Source organism: Anopheles arabiensis, chromosome 3 (genome assembly GCF_016920715.1).
Source record: "Anopheles arabiensis isolate DONGOLA chromosome 3, AaraD3, whole genome shotgun sequence".
Classification (NCBI taxonomy): domain Eukaryota; kingdom Metazoa; phylum Arthropoda; class Insecta; order Diptera; family Culicidae; genus Anopheles; species Anopheles arabiensis.
Window position 1 is genome coordinate 44,141,731 of NC_053518.1, and position 21,665 is coordinate 44,163,395.

The following is a 21,665-nucleotide window of genomic DNA, read 5'->3' on the forward strand; positions in this document are numbered from 1 at the left end:
TACAGCCCGAGGAAAACATTGCCCAAAATCGGAACATTTTTTAGTACAAGCAGTATAAAATGATATGTGGGTACGAAAGTAAAACTCAATGCCCTGCTATATTGTACGGAAAGCTGTGTGAATAAAGAAATGTGTGTATGTTCATGTTTTTATTGAAATACAAAGTACGGCCCGATTTCGATGCAAAAACATATCCGCTCATTTAGAACTAGTCGAAACGTCAAACGTGCCAACAAAGATTTAATGTCAAATTATGTTCACCGGGACGGGGTGGAGCGGAAGAAAATGTAAATCTATCAAATAATCAGATTGTTTTTCTTCGTGTTTTGGTTTCCCCGCCACGGACGTAATTTGACGATACTACGGATTTCGTGGTTGAAAAGTGAGACTTTTTTTTAATTCAAGGTGAAAATTTCCGTTTCTCTTACCTGATCTCGATCAATTTTACGTCCTTTTCGTCGTGCCGGGCTAGATACGAATAGATATTCATAGGTACACCGAAGATAAACATGAGCGACCCCAGGCCAGACGGGGTGGATCAGTGCGAGCCGGGAGTGTGCGAAGAAAGTTCGCTGATAACGACGGATTCGTTCGAAGAATTTTCCCACGAAATAAATAGCCTACCGGCGGAAAGTGTGCTGGAAAATCCTACCCACCTGCAGGAACTGGAGGGCAGCCTTGGTGAACGTACCGATGCAGACGAGAAGGCGCGTGAGGACGATCAGGAAAGTGTGTCCGATCGTAGCAATACAGCGAAGGTGCAGGATGACACGGTCACTAATAACCCGGCTGACGGTGGGATGAGCAAATCGAGTTCGTTCAGTAGTGCCAAAAGCAGGGAATTCGATGCATCCACTACTAGTCTTGCTGAAGCAACGGAACCCGGCAGTGGTGGAACTGTAGCGATCGGCACTGAGTTAGATTCGGGTGATTATCTGCACGATACCGAATTTCTAAACCGCAAGCGACACGTCTTCATACTGAGCACGGCGGGCAAACCGATCTACTCGATGCACGGCAATGAAGACAAATTGGCCACCTTGTTCGGAGTGATGCAGGCGCTAGTTAGTTTTATCCAAAGTGGCAACGATACGATCAAATCGATCCATGCTGCCGGTGTAAAGTTTGTGTTTCTAGTTAAATCACCCTTGATTCTGGTGGCGGTTTCGCGGACATCCCATAGCGTGCAACAAATACAGCTGCAGCTCACGTAAGGCGAATTGGGAACTGAGAAGAAAACACAAAGCATGTACCCTTAAATTTTGCATTTTTGCTCTTTTCAGTGACGTGTATAATCAAATTCTTTCCACCCTAACGCTTAGTCATATGATCAAAACGTTCGAGAGGCGAAAAAATTTCGATCTTCGTCGGTTGCTGGCCGGTAGCGAACGGCTGATCGACCATTTGCTGGTCAGTGACAAGTGCGATCGGAAGGTGGTGTCGAATAATCCATTCAGCTTTATGACGCACTCGGTGCGCATCTTGCCGCTGCAGCCGTCCGTGCGAGAAACGGTGGTGTCCGCTATACAGAGCAACTGCGGAAAGATCAAGAACCTGGTGTTTGCAGTATTAATTGCCAACAATAAGCTGATCGCACTGGTGCGCATGAAGAAGTATTTCATTCATCCGGCTGATTTGAGACTCATATTCAACCTGATCGAGTGCTCGGAAAGCTTCAAATCGGCCGAAAGCTGGACACCGCTATGTCTTCCCAAGTTTGACTCGAGCGGATTCCTGCACGCACACGTTTCGTACCTGGCCGAAGACTGTCAAGCCTGTTTGCTGCTGTTATCGATTGAACGGGACGTATTCTATACCCTATCGGAGGCAAAGCGAAAGATTACTGAGGTATTGTTTGTTCTTAAAACGCTTTGTTTGCTAAAATTGTTAACAAGTTATTAATTCCTTTCGATGCTGTTCCTTTTGTGCAGAAACTACGCAGAAGCAATTGCTTGGAAGCAATCAACGATGCGATCAATAACAAAGGCATCAAGCTGTTGAACATTGGCATTCCAGAGATAAGACACTTTCTGTACAAAAGCAAGTCGAACGCTCAGCTGCTCTGCTCGGAGCTGACCGTACCGTACTCGAGCGGGGAACAGTTTAAGCGTCTGGAAGGGATGTACTTTCGGCTACATCATCGCATTCACAACTCTGGCCGCCCCGTCAAGTTGATCTACCAGATGAAGGAAAAGGAAGTGCTGCTTGCTTGGGTAAATATTAGCCTCCTAATACGCTCGTATTGGTTCATTGATGATTCAAACCATCAATCTGATGGCCGAAACAGATGCGTTGCTTAACACTGGACACTATTTGAATATATTTATTGTAGGTGACGCAGGCATACGAGCTGTTTGTAACGTTTGAGCCGACGGTTGAGAAGAACGAAGTGATAAGTCTTGTGAATAAGCTGCTAAAATGGATCAAAAAGGAGGAAAACAGCTTATTTATCCTTTCTGCACCAACGTTCTAGGAGTCACTTTCTCTGTCGCCTTTGTTGCAGTTCTTTTCGTTCACACCAACAAGCTGGCCGGCAGAGCGAACGTCCTGCATGCAGGATTGAATATATTTCCCAAACTTGCTAAAATCCCTTCATTTCTTCCAACATACCATTCCGCCGTGATAGTTGATGTTTAGGTCACATCCCAGCAGTGTGCAGCACTTGACGAAGGAAGTAGTGGATCGGTAGTTGGGGTATAGAAAGAGTAAAACATACAAGTGGTACATGGAAGTGAAGGGCAAAGCGAATGATGAGAGCAATTATTATATGGAACGTATTTTGTATATATTTATTTATAATAATAAGCTACTACTGTGACATCTTCGTTGCAATCACTATAGACTGGACGGACGGTGTGTTAATAAGTTATACCAACTAATATCGGTTCATTGTGCCTACGATGAGGAACTGTTCGACGGTTGAGCAGAAAGTTACTTAGGAAAAATGACATAACAAGTAAAACAAACAAACAAAAATATACTAACCCCATAAACCATCTCCCGTCTGTGTCCAGTGGTGTAGCCGGAGATGATTAATACCAAAATGAAGGTTAAAAGAAACTTAGCTAAACGAAAAAATATAGCGAAACGTAATGCAATACTCTGAAAGAGAAAAACCAAACGTTAGCATTTTCGACTACTCTTTGTCAGCTGGTAGAAGTGAAACATAAAAGACAAACAAACTATTGAAGAATAAAGATCGAAAAAGAAAAAAATATCGAAAACCGTAACACTGGAATTATTGTTACAAAAGCAGCACTTCTCCGGACAGCGGAAAAGTGGACGGCAATGGCAAAAGCAGGAGACTAACCAAAGAGTAAGTTTTCTCATACATTAATCATTTCGCATGATCTCGGGAATTTCTCTGTTTTATTCATTCTTGTTTTACGTTTACGTCTTGATTTACTTGCACTAAAGTTCCTGCAGTACATGTTTTATTATCAGTTTTGTTCCATTTCTTTCCCTTTCCATACACCACTGGCCCTGCTGGCCTGACCCTCAGGCTCGGATACTACACATTCGAGGTTTTTGGACATTTGTGCATTTTCCGTTGCTGTCAATCGCTTTAAATTTGGGAATTTTTATTTCGTGTTACTCTCTATTTTCACATGCTCAAGGTTGATTCGTGTATGAAGATTTTCTATTTTTTTTTTCAAAGAAATGATTCGAGTCATGATTGAATTTTGGAAAAAGGTGGGAACGTACCTAGGAAATGCTTTCTGGTGGGAACAACGGCTGTTGAAATTAAACTGTGTTCTGCCTGTGTGTTTGCATACACATTCCATGCCTATTCTTTGTGGCCAGGTGCATCAATATGAAAGTTGAAAGTATATGCTTTCGTTCGATTTGAAAGTTTATGCACACGTGGTACAAAATTCTGCTTTTATTGTATTGCACAGAATGTCGAAAGCAATTATATTAATTTACTTCACATTACAATTCAAAATCGCAATATCATCAAATTTCAAAGCGCTAGCTCATTGCATTGCATTGTAGTCTTTGCTTTACTTTCATTCCCTTTTTGCATTGAGAGATTGTTATCAACTTTCAACCTTCAAACATCAGTACACTCTGTACGTGTATGTGGACTGGACTGGAGTGGGCATTACAATGCTGCTGTCATTAGCTAATTTTTGGTATTTTCTTCTATTTTGTCTGCAGTAAGAACTAGAGTAAGATAGTACAGTAAACGTTAAGGTGGATAGTTTCATTTCGTCATTGTTTGTGCTTCCTTCGTCCGCGTAATCAGAACATTTTATGCTTCTGCTGCGTACTTTGCCTATTTTGTTACAATAGTTGCTACCACCTGTTAGGTATATATGCTATTCGCTGCCATTTTAATCTACTAACCGATCGGTCTAACCCCCCACCCCCGCTACGGCTTCGTTCATTTTCTATCCCACTGATTTGCATGCAGTTTGTCCTCCCAGACATGATACATGTTAAACATTTCATAATACTTCTTATGCAATGATAGTTACAGTAGTAGTAATAGTAGTAGTAGCAGTTCCACTTAACGATAGTAAGATACAATTCTGTTTATTGAGTAAACGAACTAATCGTATATGTCTCGTCTCGTTACACGTATATAACACTATATATATATATATATATATACCTTCCCGTCCCTAATCGACGGCTCGATCGATGGAGCAGGTTCCGCGGTCTTGTTGTGTGTCTCTTGTCTCTGTGGGTGGTGGTAAACGAGTTCGCCACCAACAGCCGGGAACAAGCGCATCGAGAGAGCGGATCTTTCGGAGTTGGCGTTTGGTTACACATTTCTTCGCCTACCAGCACCAATCTCGACTAGGCTGGAGGTCCCAGCCCCAGAGACGGTTGGGCGAAGAAATTCAAATTGTTAAATGAGAATGAAAACATTAGCGTACATTGGGTAAACGCATAAAACAGAACCACTTATAGTCGCTTTTCTGTCTAAAGAACAAAGCAATGATTATGTGTGTTGTGAGTTATTTTTTACAACATCCGACCCTAAATTTGCCCTAAATTTTGTATGTAATATAATTATGTTATTTTTGTCTTCTGCATTTCCCTAGCTCTCGCTGCACATGATGCTATCCTAGTGGACCACAGCGGTGAATGGTCCGTGCGATCAGAGTGTAAATGTCTGCTATACTTGGCTGCGTTTACACGTCAACACGTGCCACACTTGCACATTGCCGATCGGAGTCTGATTCTCCCAAACCAACCGCCCAACCAACTGTCTCGACAGCGAAGTGTTTATTCATGTTTTCTGCTGTTTGGATTATCTATTTGATTAAGCTCATGATAAGGGATATTGTATGTATGTTTGTTCTTTATAATAGTAATCATTACACGTTACTTACACATTGTTCCCTATTATGATACAAGAAATCGTCAACTCTGTTGCGTGATTTACGTGATAACAGGGGGGAGTCTAGATGTACTCACACTCGCTCAAGTACCCAGCTCCATCTAAGACATGTTCGATACAATGTCATTTGTCTTTGTGCGTATATGTATTGTTTTTTTTTTGTACATAACACTACTTATTTACTTTCGTTTTAAATTTTACTTAAATTCAAACTTTGTCGCTTTGCGGTCTTGTTTCTGTTCTTACTAGTAAAAGGGATCCTTACCCTATTTCTAGGGCTTTTGTGTGGTGCAGCTGCCAACTAATGTTTGCCGCATGAGATGGCCATCTATTTCGTTCAGTCTAAACTATCTTCACAGTTTTCTACACTATATTGTGCGTCTTTCTCTCTAGAAAGAAGCTCATTAAAATAGTTAAGAGTGACTTGTGTTTGTGTATGTAAACGTTGCAGAGAGTTTCCCTTCTTATGTACACATTTGGTTGTCCGTATGCATTCGGTGCCGGATTCTGACTGTTAAACACACATTGTATTAACAAATATCCTAACAAAACTGTTATGAATGAGGTATCATGATCAGTTGCAAGTAACTCAATACTAATGTAGGTCTCGCCCTTCTTTCTGATTCGCTTGGAAATAATGTTTGAAGTATGTTGCTAACTCATCATTACTAAACAACGAACAAAATGAGATCCTATTTCAAAGCTTATTGCTGTTTACTGTTGCATGAGCTATACTCAAAGCAAGTAATATTGACTTGGCGAGAGAATGTGTAAAAGCGAACTGCTGCATATGATAACATAAATGAGTTTCTCACGATGATATAAGGATATTTAAGATCGGTTGTATCCGGTGTTTGTTAGATTCGTTTCTTGTTTTCTTTGCCAATATTTGAACCCTTGGTTCGCTAACTAACGCTGTGTAATATCGTGTGCTTGACAAAACGAGAAAAGGTTCTGGCTGCATCCCGTCAATACGGCAGCCCCATAAACGTGTCTGAACAGCAACTGCTTCCGGTTTACGTGAACACTGGATAAGTCCAGTGCATTTCCCAGACTCACTGAGCTGCTATTGTTACCGAGAGTGTTGAGACTCAGCATGGTCCGCAGGTGAAGAGATGTTGGAGGACTGGTTGGATAGCTGTGGATAGCTGTGGAAAGCTGCTGCTGCTGCTACTGCTTAAAAATTGTATTCCTTGTAGCGCGATCGGCCGCCAGACTGTTGCGATTGCACCGCACCGGCCGACGGTAGCTATTTGGAACTGGAAATGCCGGAAATCTCGCCGGTTCCGGTACCGGTGTCGGTTGGGCCCTCGACGCTGCACACGCTGTCCTCGGGCGTACGGGACGGTTCCGCTTCGGTCACTTCCACTTCGCTCACCGCTGGACGATTGTGGCGATGTTTAGCGCTCAGTGCCTGTGGAAGATTGGAGATGGCGTTTTGGAGTGGCGTATTTGGGAAAACGGGATCAGTGACAGGAGAAAAGAATAAACGCCGCCAGTGGTGAATATGTGTTTTGTAATAGTTGTGCCATTTGAATGTTGGTGCGCGCGTGGTGTATGTGCGTTTCTTCCCTGACAATCCTTGCCTTCTATGGCCAAATAGATAATGGAACCGATTGCATTGCATGTCGTTTGCAGTATAGTGTGCTTTTGTTTAGATGTTGCTATGTGTTATGCTCTAAGCGTGCTAAAGCATACATTTGTTTCAGTTCTGCAAAGAGCTTTTACTTTATATCTGTAACCTTTTCTAAGCAATGAAGCAATTAGGCATTTAAAACAATTCAATTGTCCTAATAGACTGTTAGTCAATAGTTAGTTATGTTACAAATGTATTTCAAAACGCATTATTTCCATATCGATGAATTATATTTCCATTTCTTACAGGATTTCTTTTGCATTCTTGAAATGTATGGAAAAGGTAAAATTTGCATTGTTTTCTTTGACCACAATCCGTATACGACCGCCATTCATTTCATTTGGAAGAGTTCGCTGTCTGCACTCAGTTTGGGAATCAACGAGATTCACTCATTGATGATTGTAAGTGGCTTTATCCCGATATATTAGGATGTCTAGGGTCTACCGTTGTATTCGTTGAAATAAGGACCCGTTTATCCTTCGTGGAACTATGTTGGTGGTCTTGGATGTGTATATAACTTGGTGAATTCATTTGAATGGCGTCCGATACCACTACTTGCTCGTACACTTTTAGTTTCCTCAAAACCTTACTTACTTACTTATTCGGCGCCTTCGTCTGCCAGTCCGTTATCCCGGCCTTAATGGCGGACGCCTCCACGACATCTTGTACCAAATTAATTTGGGCCTACCACACCTCTGTCATTGTGGACGACCTAAAAAGACTTTACGGGCTGGGTCGTCCGTTTCCATGTATACAACATGGCCAGCGCACCGGAGCCTGGCGAACTTGATACGACAGTGAGGTTTCGTATCACATAAGTGGCCAAGTATCCTTCTGAGCATCTTCCTTTCGAACGCGGCTAAGACGGTCAGATTTGGACAGTGTCCATGTCTCAGAGGCGTATGTGAGTACTGGTACTATATAGGTACTATAAGTCCCAACTTCGTCCGTCGCGACAGGTTCTTTGAGGTGAACTGATTGTTCAGCTTGTAGAATGACCGGTTGGCAGACAGCATCCTTGCGCGCAACTTTGTTACCATGCTATTGCCGTTGCTGACCTTTGACCCAAGATAGGTGAATTCTGTGACGACTTCAAAAGTGCGCTCACCTATCTGTATGTCACGCCTACGTTGGTTTGGATTATTTATTAGTAGGACCGTTGTTGTTTACATAATCAGTTTGGTCTTTGCCTCGTTTATCTGCAATCCGAGGCTCTCTGCCACCTGCTCGATCCCTTGGCTCGATCCAGGCTTCTGCTACATAGGAGAACCGCAGACCAATGATGTCTATATCATCAGCGTATGCCAGGATCTGGGTTGACTTATAGAATATGGTTCCCATTAAATAGGAGACAGACAAGCCCGTCCCCCTGGCGCAGACCTTTGGTGGTGGCAAAATGTCCTGAGACTTTTCCATTCACCCTCACCTAGCAAGTGACGTTGGTCATAATCATTCTAACTAGCCTTATCAGTTGGGCCAGGATTCCAAAAGAGCTCATAGCGTCGTATAGTTTTACCCTGGCTATTCTATCATATGCGACTTTGAAGTCAATGAAAAGATGATATTTGTTGTGTCTGTATTCAGCCATCTTCTCAAAGATCTGCCGCATGGTAAAGACCTAATTTAGAGTAATATTATCGCAAAGATGCTTCTGTCCTTCTCAATCTTGTGTTGAGATAAGAGATAAGATAAGGGGATTTTATTTCCAATAATATTTTTCTCCTTAATCTAATTGTTTCTAAATTATGCACTTTATACACATCTATTTAGTTACACTGACCAAGGTTGCTATTAAGCATAGCATAAGTCAATGAGGAAAGAATAGAGATTCGTATCCATTAACGCGCAAGTCTTTTGAACGTACTATAGTATTGGACTATTGTACATAAATAGTTACATTTAATAATGGAAGTAAAACTAACTAACTAGCTATCTAACTAACTAACTATCGATATCATTTATTTTATTGCCAATTACGAGTCATGTAATAAATAAACAGAATATTAATTACAAAGGTAAATCTTCTCTTATTTATCATAACAAAATAGTTAAATTAAAACCGACAAATGCAACATCCATTTTCCGTCAAATTGAAAAGGAAAAATGTCCACAAACAAGAGCAATCAATCAAAGCTCTGAAACACTGAAAACTTTCATAATCGCCTGTAAAAGCTCTTTAAAGTTAGGGCTGCCCAATTGTGAATGGGTGTGCACAGTTGGAGCCATCTTTTAAGCTAGGAAATTAATTTGATTGAAATTATTGATTGTAACGAGCATGGAAAGAAATATAGCGTCTTTCGCAAAGTCCGCTGCCCTAGCTTCACTGGATGGATGGATGGATGGATGGATGGTCCTGAGGTAGAGCTTTTCGCTCACTATCACCACCGTAAAGATGTAATGGACAGCGTAAAAGAGCACATGAATTACTCAATCAATTTCCTGTGCCCTTTTGTCTTCCCGACAAAACATCACGCCTCTATCATCTACGTTCATCCCTTCGTTTCCCTTGGTGTTCCCTTTTCCCCCATTTTTATGGGGCCCAGGGTTTTGTGAGAGACTAACGGAGAGACGAAGCACAAAAAAAGCATATAAATAATTGAGGTCAACAATGGAATGCCTATAAATTTCTGCGCAACGTTATTTCGCAAACACGAAGTGGAGAAGCATCCATCGATCTTGCGCTCAATCGGAACCGGGTGATAAAGTGCGGGTTTGTGGGACTGTGCCCATCCCCCCACCTATGTGGAACGTGCTCGAGCATCGATGAAAAATGGCACCTACCACACTGAAGGATTGCAAAGGTTAATGGGAGGAAAGTATGGTGGGTCGAGGGAATAGTAGTGTGCTCGAGTGCTTGGTTTCGTTTGACAGCTACGCACTACTAATTGTCAATTGTGAGCACGATCGTGCCAGTTTCAAGTGCTTCAGCTTTAGACACCAGCAAACGAAAAGATTCTCCCTCCCACCAGCCCGCTTTCAAGGATTCACTCACACATATAATGGTGTCGTTGACAGGTTGGTGCGCACAGGCTTTGAACGCGGTACGTGGAAGGTACTCGAAAACGACTCCACAGACAGAATCATGGCATTGTTGTTCAGGTGGCAAACCAGGGCCCGACTTGGGGCACTAGCGCAAAGTGAATCGATCGGGTGACGATTACCGGATAAGGTTGTCAATATTAATTCCACCGGTGTATCGGAGAAGTCTTTGGGAATGGGTGGAATGTGAAATATGCGCCATCCCGACTACACCGACACGCCGTAACAATCCGTTGAGGGGGAAAAAATGGAGCAAGAAATCCGAGTGTCAAAGTCAAGTCAGTTAGGTGGTAGTAAATGGAGTAAAATTAAAGTGAAAGAAGGGAAACAAGAACCAATTGTTTGAGATGTCTTCCTGAAGAGGTGACATGCTTCAACCAGGGACGACGGTTATGTACGTGCCGGATTGCTGGTGGCTCCCTTATACTGAATTTGCCAGCAACATTGTGCAGATTAAGAGTGATTCCATCTTCCCGGCTGTACCATGCTGTTCCAAATCCGTATGTTGAAAATAAAAACAACTTTATTGAATTACTTCACCTCGGTTTGGGTGATGGAAAAGCGATTCTTGCAAGCCAGCGCACAGAGCGCTCGTTAGATTGAACGCCCCGATGGATACCATTTATCGGTGAAACGAAAGCTTCGGTTTAATGCCGATCCAACTAGACTTATCAAAAATTGAAGCAAAACATGCGATGTGTAGCCAAAATTTAACATCAATATTTGGTGGAAACTACCCGTGAGTTTCGTAGCTGTGTTGCCAAAGGACCAAGCCCGAAAGCTTTCCCACTAGTTGTGTTTGGCTGTGCTCTCCTTCGATAACCCGATCGGACGGGCGGACGTCGGCATTGAAATGGTACAAGAGCGTATGAATTTTTCACACGAATTTTCTAATCTATATGCAAAGCAAGATTAGATTTCGTCTTCCAGTGCGTAGAATAATCATTCCACCCATAGCCCATAGCGCAAACGGGCCGCCTTTTGTATGGGCTTGTGGTTGGTGTGCATCATACGCAAAACCCAAACATAGAAGGTTTTTTTTAATATTTGTAATAGTTGATCATATAAAATGCACAAGAATCTAGGATTAATTCAATCCAGACATTCCAACTGTTTGTAGAACACTTTATACACAAATGAACGTTTTTACTAAAAAAAAGGACAAACTGTTGGATGACTGGGACTCCCTCAAATTATACCGCTATTTTGTGGTTGTAATTAAGTGAATTCAAAAATTACCTTTTCTCGGCTTCCTTTTTTCTGAAGTTGGAGTAGGAAGGGTTGATTTAATAATTGTTTTATCATTCATTGAAAATTTGTTCCGTGCCGGGTTTGTTTAGTCCAAACGTCGGTGCCAATCGAGGTGGGACAATGGTATGCATTTTTCGCGATGATTTTTGTTTTGTTGTGAAGAGATTAGGAATACCATCAATGTTTAGCATTTGTAGTAGAGTTAGGGATGCACGATCAGTTTTGGAATGCGTGGTGTTGTACGTCAGTACGTCGAGGAAGTAGATACAGATAGAAGAGTGTTACAGAAACGCATGGTTTGTATGGTGGACCAAGAATGAGTTTCATGAAGGGGATGTAAGTTTTAGTATATAATGTTTAGTGAAGTTGAGTGGTAAGATAGTATAGGTCAATCGGTGAACATGAGTTGCATTGTTGTTTTTTTTATGTTATGTTAGGTTAGGGATAAAACATAGTTAGGGGTACACATTTTCCAACAACATTTCAATACAATACGACGGGAACGTTTAAGAAGAGAAAAGAGAGAGAAAGAGAGAGAAAGAGAGAGAGAGAGAGAGAAAAGAGATACAAAACAACCAGTTAAATGTGAATTAGTTTGGTTAGTTGATAGATAAGGAGATACAGTTGCAATTCTACCTAATATCAATGCGGAATGAACAAACGGCTGCGCAAAATGCTTTTCATGTTAAATCATTTAAATTATATCATACTTTTTCACTTCAGTTAATTGCAATTTTTGTTCGATTCATTCACGCATGATTTAAAATCTACCCCAAAAACAATCGCTCCAAACAATGCAAAAAGGACGTACGATCAGTAGATAAATTCACAATCAAGAACAAAACCAACTCATTACTGCAGAAAAAGGTTCAACATTATGGTAAAGGTAAACTGCAAATTCAAAAAGCAATAATAATCAAACTGTTTTCATGAAAACTACTGCCCGATTGATGGTAGAACGAACAAAAGAATTGAGAAAGAGAGAAACGTACTTAAAAAAGGAAAAATCGATTAAAACCATCAAGATGATCCCTTTCTCTGTAGATGGAGAGTATCGGTTGTGATACAAAGCATTGAGGAAGTACACGGATTTGGAAAGCTTTGTTGGGGGATGTACACATCGGAACTGGAAAAGGTATTTATATCGGGTCCGAAATGGTCTGGAAAACTGTTGCAACTGTTCGTATCAATCACGAGCTACACTCAATAGGGGAAAGAACGCCCAAATTTACTGTTACTTTGTACTGTGATCATTGTTTAATGCAGTGGAAACAAACAGCCACACACACCAAATGGGTTTTTGGGATTTAATGGAATAGCTGGAGCTGATGGTAGCTAGACATACATTTAAACGATACATCTACTATACATGTTGTACATTGTTTTGCATGTATGAGAAAGGGGGGGAAGGTTTGACCAATTGATGTCATAACGTGATATCTAATTTGAAGGCATTTTTTGAAACGGAAGATGATGAACATAGTTAAATGATAGCATGTGGAGTAAACTGGACCTGCATAGTACATTTCAAAAGCTTTGAGTATTAAATGAAATTCGATAGAGCGTTAGCAGACGAAACAAGACCAACGCAAAATGCTGATAATAAGCCATTGAATAGTACAAACGACCAGGCGCCTCCATTACTTGCGGTAAATTGTGAACTGCTCTCCTACTGAAGCTTATTTGAGCGTCTAGATTGTTCATATAATTACTACATTCGTGTTATGATTGTGAGATAAAAAAACAATGCACATGATCTATACCCTTTTCACTCAGTGTCCGTGTGTGTTTGTCTGCAGTATAATGAATAAAAAGCGTTTCCAAAATTCGTTACTTCCTACAAAGCATCCAACCAACAAGGGTGGTATAAGAAAAATAAGGGACAGTTTATTGTCCCTGCCCTCCCGCTTTGATTGCATTTTTTTGCTTTGGTGTGTTTGCAACCGGAAGTTTCGTCTCTTACCTGGAGTGAGAATCTTCGATGGGCCACCTTTCTGCCTCCTCTTCGCTTGCTTATGTGGGGATTGTCTTGGCGAAGGGTTTTATTTTTTAAATATTCTAGTTGTGTGTACAGTCTGTTGTTGTTTTGTTGTTGTTTGTGGAACCGGCCAGAAAGATAGGAAAGAGAAGAAGCAGAAAATAAAGGAAACCATTAGAGAAGATGGACAGAAGAGTTTGAAGCGCGGAACCGCGATTCGCACGCACACACACATCCACACAAACTTACCTTTTCAGCTCGGCTCTGATGTCCTCGGGACTCATCTCCGATATTGTGACGTCGCCGACCTCCGGGTCACCCATGCAGATGCCAGCGTATGTGCCGAGCGCCCCGCCATGGTGTGTACTCTCATGTGCACCCTTGAAAGCATCCACAGGTAAGCGGAATGATACGTCATGGGCAAGGGAACGAACCTGCAAGCTATGACGATGCAACAACAACAACAACACACACACGGAACATCCAAAAAGAACAACAAAACAAACAAAAAACACGCACACAAACGGACATAGACGTACACAACGGGAGGAAGAGAGATTCCAACCTCTCGCGGCGTACGCTTAATAATGACCCCGAGAGCGGGGATACAGAACAGAACACAATCGAACCAAAGCTACTTGGATTCAAACAGAATGATACAACGAACAACATCAATAGATCCCAACAGGATAGGTAAAGAGTATGGGAGAGTAAGAAAGGAGACCGAGAGAAAGAGAGAAAGAGAGAAAAAGGGAAGGAAGAAGGATCCTATTCGAAGGGAAAATGATAGGAAACACAGTGAATGCATAGCGTTTGTTACTATACAAACTGGAAACAGATGATACGGCACAGATAGTAGCAATACAGAGACGATGGATGAATCGACAAACAAACGTGAATTGAGAGTTTTGGCGCGTATCTTTTTCAAGGAAGTTCAAAACTGTGTTACTGCTTAATGCGGCTCTTAATGGTAGTGCGAATGCTTGAATGCATTTGGTTGTCGCGCGGCAGCTGTTCACGAGGAATTAACAAGGAAATAGAAGGAAAACACATACACACATCGAAAGAACATCAAACAACAAACATACAGAGATTTGTCTGACAAATGAAATGAAGTTTGTATTCATTGCTCTACGATTGAAGAAATTTTGAGCGATCTTTGAGCGAACATTGGCTCCAATGTTGAAAGATTAGTACAGATACAGATTCAGATAGTGTTAGAGCGAGTAGGACACTATAGATACATTCAATAGAGAAATACAGGTCGGTAGAGATAATGTGTGTATGTGTGTGTGTCTCGGAGTATGTGTGACAGACGACTGGTTTAACAATTGATACAGTTCAACTAAGATGAATGTGTGGTAATAGGATGAGTTTGGAAGATTTTCCTAATGGCTGTATAATGTTTAACAGTTCCACTCTAGTTCTCATTACGGGTAGTTTTACGCATATTGCTTTCACCTTTTATTTTAAATGTATAAAGCCTGAAGCAACTCCTATAGTTGGACAGATGAATCGTTCAAGCGCAATGTTTTAGGTGCTTTGCATTTATAATATGGTATGGTATCATTTTTTAATGATAGTGCTAAATTTTTCATACACTGTTCTTAGAAAATCAAATTGAAGAAATTCGTGAACTCTACAGATCAGTTTTAAGATACAAAGCATTAATTTTTCACAAATAGTTGTGAGTATATAGTGAAGAATATCGCGTTCTTCTCATTGCGTAGTTTTGATCTACTTATTACTCAAAATATATAAGTTTGTAAGTTTCAAAGGGTATTTTTGAGTAAATATCACCGAAATATAGCAACTTCGGAAATTCCTATTTCTACCAACATTTTTTTTAACAAATGGGTTCCCGAAGTTTTCAATATATTTTTTTATATAATGATTCTTTAAACGTTTTTTATGCTTTGAATACAAGTACATCCGCATAAGTTTCAAATTGAAAGATTGACTGTCAGACATATTAAGCTTAAGGGCCGTGAGAAGGACTATGTCAACAAATGGTATTAAGAATGAGATAAAAAATTAAAGTATTTACAATATGTTTATACTCTTAATCTGATTATTAATCAGATTATTTTAACGCTTTAAAATCATCATTGACATTCAGAATTTGGGGATACAAGTCTGGAAATTTCGAAAACATTAAGCATTGGAGCTACGACAAATTCAAGAATCGTTTGGTGCAGATTTGGGATCAAATGCCGAATGAAGATGTGCGCGAGGCTTACAATGACTTTGAAAAGTTTTTACGGGCCAATATCACGTAACCGATATCAACTAACTACAATGTATGTAATTAGACTACCTTGGCATGTTATTGACATCGATTCCTCAGATAAATAAAATCTGATTTAAATTTTATGACATAAAGAAAGTGCATCACTTTTAGGATGCCATCCTGTATAGGAGTCGATTACCTATTAGTTCTCGGTACGCTACGGGAAGTAAAGCTTTGACATCGAATGCGCGATAAAGCTCATCGTATAGATATTTGAATCATACCTAAGCTCATCTCAAGTAGTTGGCGAACAAAATATCTTTACGCATGAATTATAAACGGTTTATATGTATGAATTGTGCTGTATTTGCATGGTCGTACGGTTAAGCCGCTCTTGTGTAGTATTGAATAAGAAAAGCATATCAGTTGTGATGCATGACAACTGCACATACCGTTTCTAAGGGAAGCGATTGTTGTACCGTCTACCTGTCTCTCTCTTTCTCTCTCTCTCTCTCCCTCTCTCACACACACACTCTCTCTTCGAGGGAAAGATAATGATCTTGTACGATTATGCAAACTATGAAACCGCGTTTCCTAGGGCACAGAATAAGATATCCCGTACAGAAACGGCGTAAATGGTAGGAAAGGATTAGCTGAAAGGAAAACATTTGCCTACTGGTGCCTAAACTTTGCACAAGATTGTAAGGATAGTAAACAGTGAAAGTTAAAACAGTCGCTACACAGGATGCTCGCTTCTACACCGGGGCGCGCTGTCCACAAGCAATGTCTGCAAGACAGGTTGTAGAGCTACCTTCATTTTGAAGGCGTGTTAACTTTCCCGTAGCCATAGCAGGGGAAGGTAGACGATGAGGACAGGAATTGTAAGCGCACAAATAGTAAATAAACTGTGCGTGAGTGGTAGGAGTGAGGCTGTATGACTATTAGATGAGTGGGTTGGAGAATTCTTAAGAACGCTGCTCTCATTATAAAACGATGTAATAAATTTGTGACTTAGTAGCTTAGTAATTTGGGTGTGTCAAATAATGTTTTTTTCCTTATCAATGGAAATAATATTATGCTATGGTTTGTTTACGTTGCGCTATAAATTAGATCGGCAAAGGTTACACAGCTCATATTTTTATCTATCTTTTGTCTTTGAAACTTACTGGACAGTTTCTTAGACTATTTATCGAAAAAAATCTTCAACATCGTTGAGAACTCTCTTTAGCTATGCTCATCAGTCCGATTACTTGACAAATCTCGGAAAACCATGTATACATGTAAGAAAGAGTATGACATTTATGAGGCTCACTGAAAGTCTGACAGCTTCTCTTGGACAAAATGTCCACGTGGCTTTCCAATAATGACCAATATGAAGCTAAAGTTGAAAAATTAGAATTAATCATTCATTTTAGTCAATATCGTCAAAGGAGTGATATCGTGGTACAGTTGTCAAACAGCACGACTTCATGGGCATGATTCATAATAGCATGCACTTCATGGGCATTCAATCCCCGTATGGACTGTCCCTGAGTAGTCTGAATGGGTCGGTATGACCGTGTAGGTTGTTATGAGAAATAGAAGAAAAAAGTTAGTCAATATCCTACGCATTGGTACTTCTATTTCGCGTAACGTCCTACGCGGATATACCGGCCTATACAGGCTTTCGAGACTGTATTAAGTACCACGCAGCCAGATAGTCAATCCTTGCTATGGGGGAACGGTCCATTCTAGGCTTGAACCCATGATGGGCATGTTATTGAATCGTTCGAGTTGACGATTTTACCATGGGACCGCCCCTTGGTACTTAAAGTGCGTATTATATGACCTAATGTTAGAACATCAGTTCTAAATTTTTACAAAATAGCAAAAAATCCTTGATTTTACAATATTTTTAGCCGAATACCATCTCAACCCTAAACCATTTTTATCACTCGTTTTCTTAGCTCTCACTCTAACTCACCATACTATCATTCACTACTTCCCATGTTCTGTCTTCTAGTGGATTATGCCAAAAACATTCTCACCGAAGCACGTCGCACCTTGTCAGTACACTTTATTTAAGGTGTTTGAGAGCAGCGAGAATGAAAACTCTTTCATTTGCCTCCCGCTTAAAGAGTGCAACGGACGTGACGAGCTAAGGAAACTAGGGAGATAGTAGCGATATTTAATGAGATGAGGCACCTCAATATGCTTCAATATCCAAGTAGTCAAGTAACAACACCTGCGGAGACAAAGTTCGAACCACACATACATATATACATACACACAGACACACACACACACACAAACACAGACACAGACACACGCAGGCACACATATACACGCCTGCGCTGCTACGCACCAAATAGAAGGCGGTGGAAAAGCTGTGTCGTCTGCGTATCTTTCATGTTTTACAGTGTGCCTTTTCATTTTAACTTTTCGCCACGTTTACGTGCAACAAGCTTTCTGGAGCGCGTTCAAGATTGTTACGTGACTAACTTTTCGGTGGCTCTCGTTTAAAGAACCAACGCAACAGTACAAAGTTTATTGTCATGAAAATTTGATTAGGATTCGCAGGAGTAACATCTTTTCTCTCTCTGTATCCCCTTCCCGACCATTGGGCTCGGTGGAAGATTTTGTGTGACGGTGCCGGTTGTAGCTTTTTTTTGGCTTGTTCGTGAGCATCAAATCTTTCATGGAATCCGTGTACGTGTAGCCGGTGGTTACCGGTGAGTTCTGCGTCTGCCTTTGCTGCCTCTGCACATACGCAAGGGGAAACGTCACCACGCGTCATCCATTTTGCGCGAAAAGCGCAACCATGAGAAATGTCCCTTCGATTGAATTTTCCTCTCATGATTTATGTAATTTAATAAAGTCCGGAGATACTCGAGCAAGGGGTTCCTTCCAACTTCAACTTCCGCTAACACACACACACACACACACATATATATATTCCGCACGATGCTTGCTCGAACTGCGGAAAATCACACCGTGTACCGAATTTCCGTCGGACGGCCGCGTGGTTCACGGGATAAGTGTGTTTGTTGGAAGTTGTCGGCCCCTAGAAACGAACGCTGGTTTGGCAGTTTCTGACGTAATTTGAAAGTCCGTCCAAGCTTCGTTTTCACTGGGGAAGCTGTAAACTTGAAACTGGCGACTGGCGCATCCTGCGGCTCGGGAGAGGAATGGGTGTAAAGTGTTAAATTACACATTTATCCTGGATTATCGTCCCCTAGGGCGATGGGTCGCAGGCGATGAAGCAAGCGGATAATAAAGATCCAATTTTGGGTCGTACGCTTTCCTGAGTAAAGTGCAAGAGCCCGTGCACGTGTGCACTGTTTGCGAGCTACAACGGAGCGTGCTTCCGATGGTAGTGTGCACCGAAGCGTAAGACAGTAGCACTCACAGATTTGGAGTGCATGCAGAGAATGGGCAGAACGTAGTTCTGTAATTTGGAAGAGAGTTTTGCAAGACATGGGGCATGCTGTCACTTTGTTTCGTGTTTGTCCTTTCTTACTTGCATTTAGTAATGTCAGTTTGGAAGAAATTGGCGTGATGTTTCTTGGGGCTGACATTAGCAAAACTTCCGCTTCCGGTTGCAATGGTATCGGGTAAAGGAAGGGTAAACTTTTACAGGAAACCGTTTTACCGCTGCTACCATTGATTCGATACATTTTTACGGTTGAGTGAAGAAGAGGGGAGTGTCGAAAAGGAGAGGATAAGTACTCTGGGCTAACTTTTTCGAACGCTTGACGCATAATGATGGATAAGCATCGTTCCGGAAAGGTTTCTTATGGATCAAAGAATGTTTGTTATACGCTCTTGCCAATTGTTCTGAAATGCTTGGTACTGTTGTGACATTGAAATAAGTATGAAAACTTTGTAAATACATTGAAATGCATTTTCAGTTGCATAAACATACATGTTTTTAACGAAAAAACCCCGCGTGGTTTATCATTGAATCTTGCGTCGGTCTTGGTATGTATATATAGCCTTTACCGAAATGATCAAAGTTACTTGAATTATGCATCGAAAAACAAACAAAATTCTGTGGTGAATCGCGGGAAAAGATGACCCCAAGCAGAAGTAGAAGAAGAATAAGAAGCTGAAAGGACTTAATTGTATAATTTGTTTGCATTTCATCAAACCTGAACTATTGCCTTCAATGACTTAGATTTATCCTTTGTCTTTATCGAAAAAAACTTCTCATAATTTAATGCAATCATAATATGCCTAGATGGAAAATAATTTAGGACTGAAAGACATTCTCTAAAGATTGATTAAATCAATAAAGTTTCCTACGATATAATAATTGAAAGTTCGAGTGTTTGCTTTATATGAAGATCCAAACATTCACGGATCTATTCATCATCAATCATCCTCAACTAGTTAAATAAATTAATACTTCAGAATTGTTAGAAGCGGATGCACATTTGTTTGAGAAACATGGATCCACCTCTGGTGCACTACCCATGGCACTGCTCATCGTCCTTTCGATGTGCCATAGGAGCAAATGTTCTATAAATTGATAAACTTATAAATCTCCAAATCCAACAATTGTCTTAGGACCTTTCCAATCTCGGAGATTCAGGTCTGAGGATCGTTCTAGCTTAAACAGTGCTTAAGCTTCGACCAACAATAAGGTGGATCGTTTAATGCGCTGTGAAGTGGAAGTGAACTTTAAATTGTTTGAGCGACATAATTAAAACCAAACACCTTTAGCTTGAATCTGTTGTACGGTGCCATCAATTTGGCCGCCTCTGAAGGAATGGGACACACCAAAGCAAACCAATCAAGCATGAGCCAATGTGTGTGTGTGTGTGTATGTATATATGTGTTTGCATTAACTCTCTTCCGCGTGTCATCCAGTTGGAAAAACCGAAGGCCGCGGAGCAGCCGCGTTTAGATTGTTTCAGTCGAATAAACACGCAATCAATTTCGCTCAATTGCACCGACGATGCGGGAAGCTGCTGCTCGCGTGCTCACTTCCGAAAAGAAGGGCGTATGTCAACATTAGCGCTTCTCGAAACGACGCGAAGGTACTCTAGCTGGAGCATGTTTAGTAATTGGCAAACAACATGTAGCGGTCGAGCGTAGGAAAAAAGACACACATACGATTGTTCACATTTTCGATTCTACGCACTTCGGTCTGTTCGGATAATGAGACAGTGGAGCAGCTTTAAGCTTCGATCCAAGACGTACCGCTAGTTCAGTGCGCTCATTTGGCTGAGGAGCAGCGCGGCTCATTTTATGGGTGTGAGTTTATTTTCCACCGAAGCCACGCTATCTTGATAACGATGAATCAAAAACAACATCCTGCCTTTGACATCGTTTCAGTAAACAACCGACGACCGACGGTGATGCCACCGTCGTTGGCGCCATCTTTCTTGTGTGAGAAAAGCCTCATGAGCGTCGCCCGGGGAGGGACAACGGGTGGGGACATTTTGTAAATAAGTGGTTCAATTTGTTTTTCATTCAAGCCCATAGCGTCCGTCCCATGCCACGCAGAGCTCCCCACTGCCCCATCCTCTAAAAAACAGGTTGACAGATGGTAAAAGGAAGCATGCGATGATGATGACGAGATAAGAAAGCAGTCTGTGTTGGGTTAATGCCTACCACCTCCTGTACCACCATTCTCATCTGATTGACGGTGGGAAGAAGCTCGTGAAAAGAAGAACCTCTGCCATGTATTCTCTTCCTTCACCCCACATTTCCCGACCAAAATCGGTTCATTTTAAAATACGCAAGGTTATTGTCTATGAAGAAAATGGCACATTTTGTAAGAAAATCAGGCCGGTGGGCATTTTACGCGTCGTAGTTGATAAAAAAAATGTGTCAGCAAAACAGCAAACGGGAGTAAAAATTGCTAAATCATTGCGCAAGTAGGAAAGCAAAAAGTAAAACAAAAACACTCGACGACCAGAACGGAGTCGGTGGAGATGCTACGCGGAAAAGGTACGGAAGAATTAACACCGGCATCTTATCTTTACTTAAGCTGGAAAACATTATACCCTTCGGGGGTACAGGGTGGTGATTATTATTATTCCTTTTGCTTTTCTTTTTTTTTTGAGGAGAATGAAAGTAAATTTCGATGACATAACGTTTTCCCTTTTTTTGGGCGTAGTGAAGAAGCACCTCTATTTATTAGCCGACGGTTTCGCTTGGCTAATGTTAAAATAATTAGCTAGCCAGTGTG

At 41.2% G+C, this 21,665-nt stretch overlaps 2 protein-coding genes across 14 annotated transcripts in view; one reads left to right on the plus strand and one right to left on the minus strand.

Annotated features, from left to right (window-relative positions):
- Nucleotides 1-269: 269 nt before the first annotated feature.
- LOC120902297 (vacuolar fusion protein MON1 homolog A) lies at nucleotides 270-3,230 on the plus strand. Of its 3 annotated transcripts, none has more exons than XM_040310950.1 (5): nucleotides 270-382; nucleotides 473-1,210; nucleotides 1,284-1,848; nucleotides 1,932-2,213; nucleotides 2,333-3,230. In XM_040310950.1, the coding sequence occupies exons 2-5, from the start codon at nucleotides 510-512 to the stop codon at nucleotides 2,471-2,473; spliced, it is 1,689 nt and encodes a 562-aa protein (XP_040166884.1). In that variant the 5' UTR covers nucleotides 270-382; nucleotides 473-509; the 3' UTR covers nucleotides 2,474-3,230. The 3 variants fall into 3 exon arrangements, with proteins under 3 accessions (XP_040166884.1, XP_040166885.1, XP_040166886.1); XM_040310951.1 differs by having other exon boundaries at nucleotides 274-382; nucleotides 483-1,210; XM_040310952.1 differs by having other exon boundaries at nucleotides 302-405.
- A 122-nt stretch (nucleotides 3,231-3,352) lies between these two features.
- LOC120902289 (probable G-protein coupled receptor 158) overlaps nucleotides 3,353-21,665 on the minus strand; it is a 63,007-nt gene continuing 44,694 nt past the window's right edge. For 4 of the 11 annotated variants that reach the window (XM_040310933.1, XM_040310930.1, XM_040310932.1 and 1 more), the window contains 4 exons: nucleotides 13,507-13,691; nucleotides 13,243-13,354; nucleotides 11,268-11,288; nucleotides 3,353-6,767 (listed from right to left, as the gene is read on the minus strand). In XM_040310933.1, coding sequence (XP_040166867.1) covers nucleotides 6,603-6,767; nucleotides 11,268-11,288; nucleotides 13,243-13,354; nucleotides 13,507-13,691 — 483 coding nt within the window. In that variant the 3' untranslated portion in view covers nucleotides 3,353-6,602. The other 7 variants (XM_040310935.1, XM_040310937.1, XM_040310936.1 and 4 more) reach the window with 7 other exon arrangements.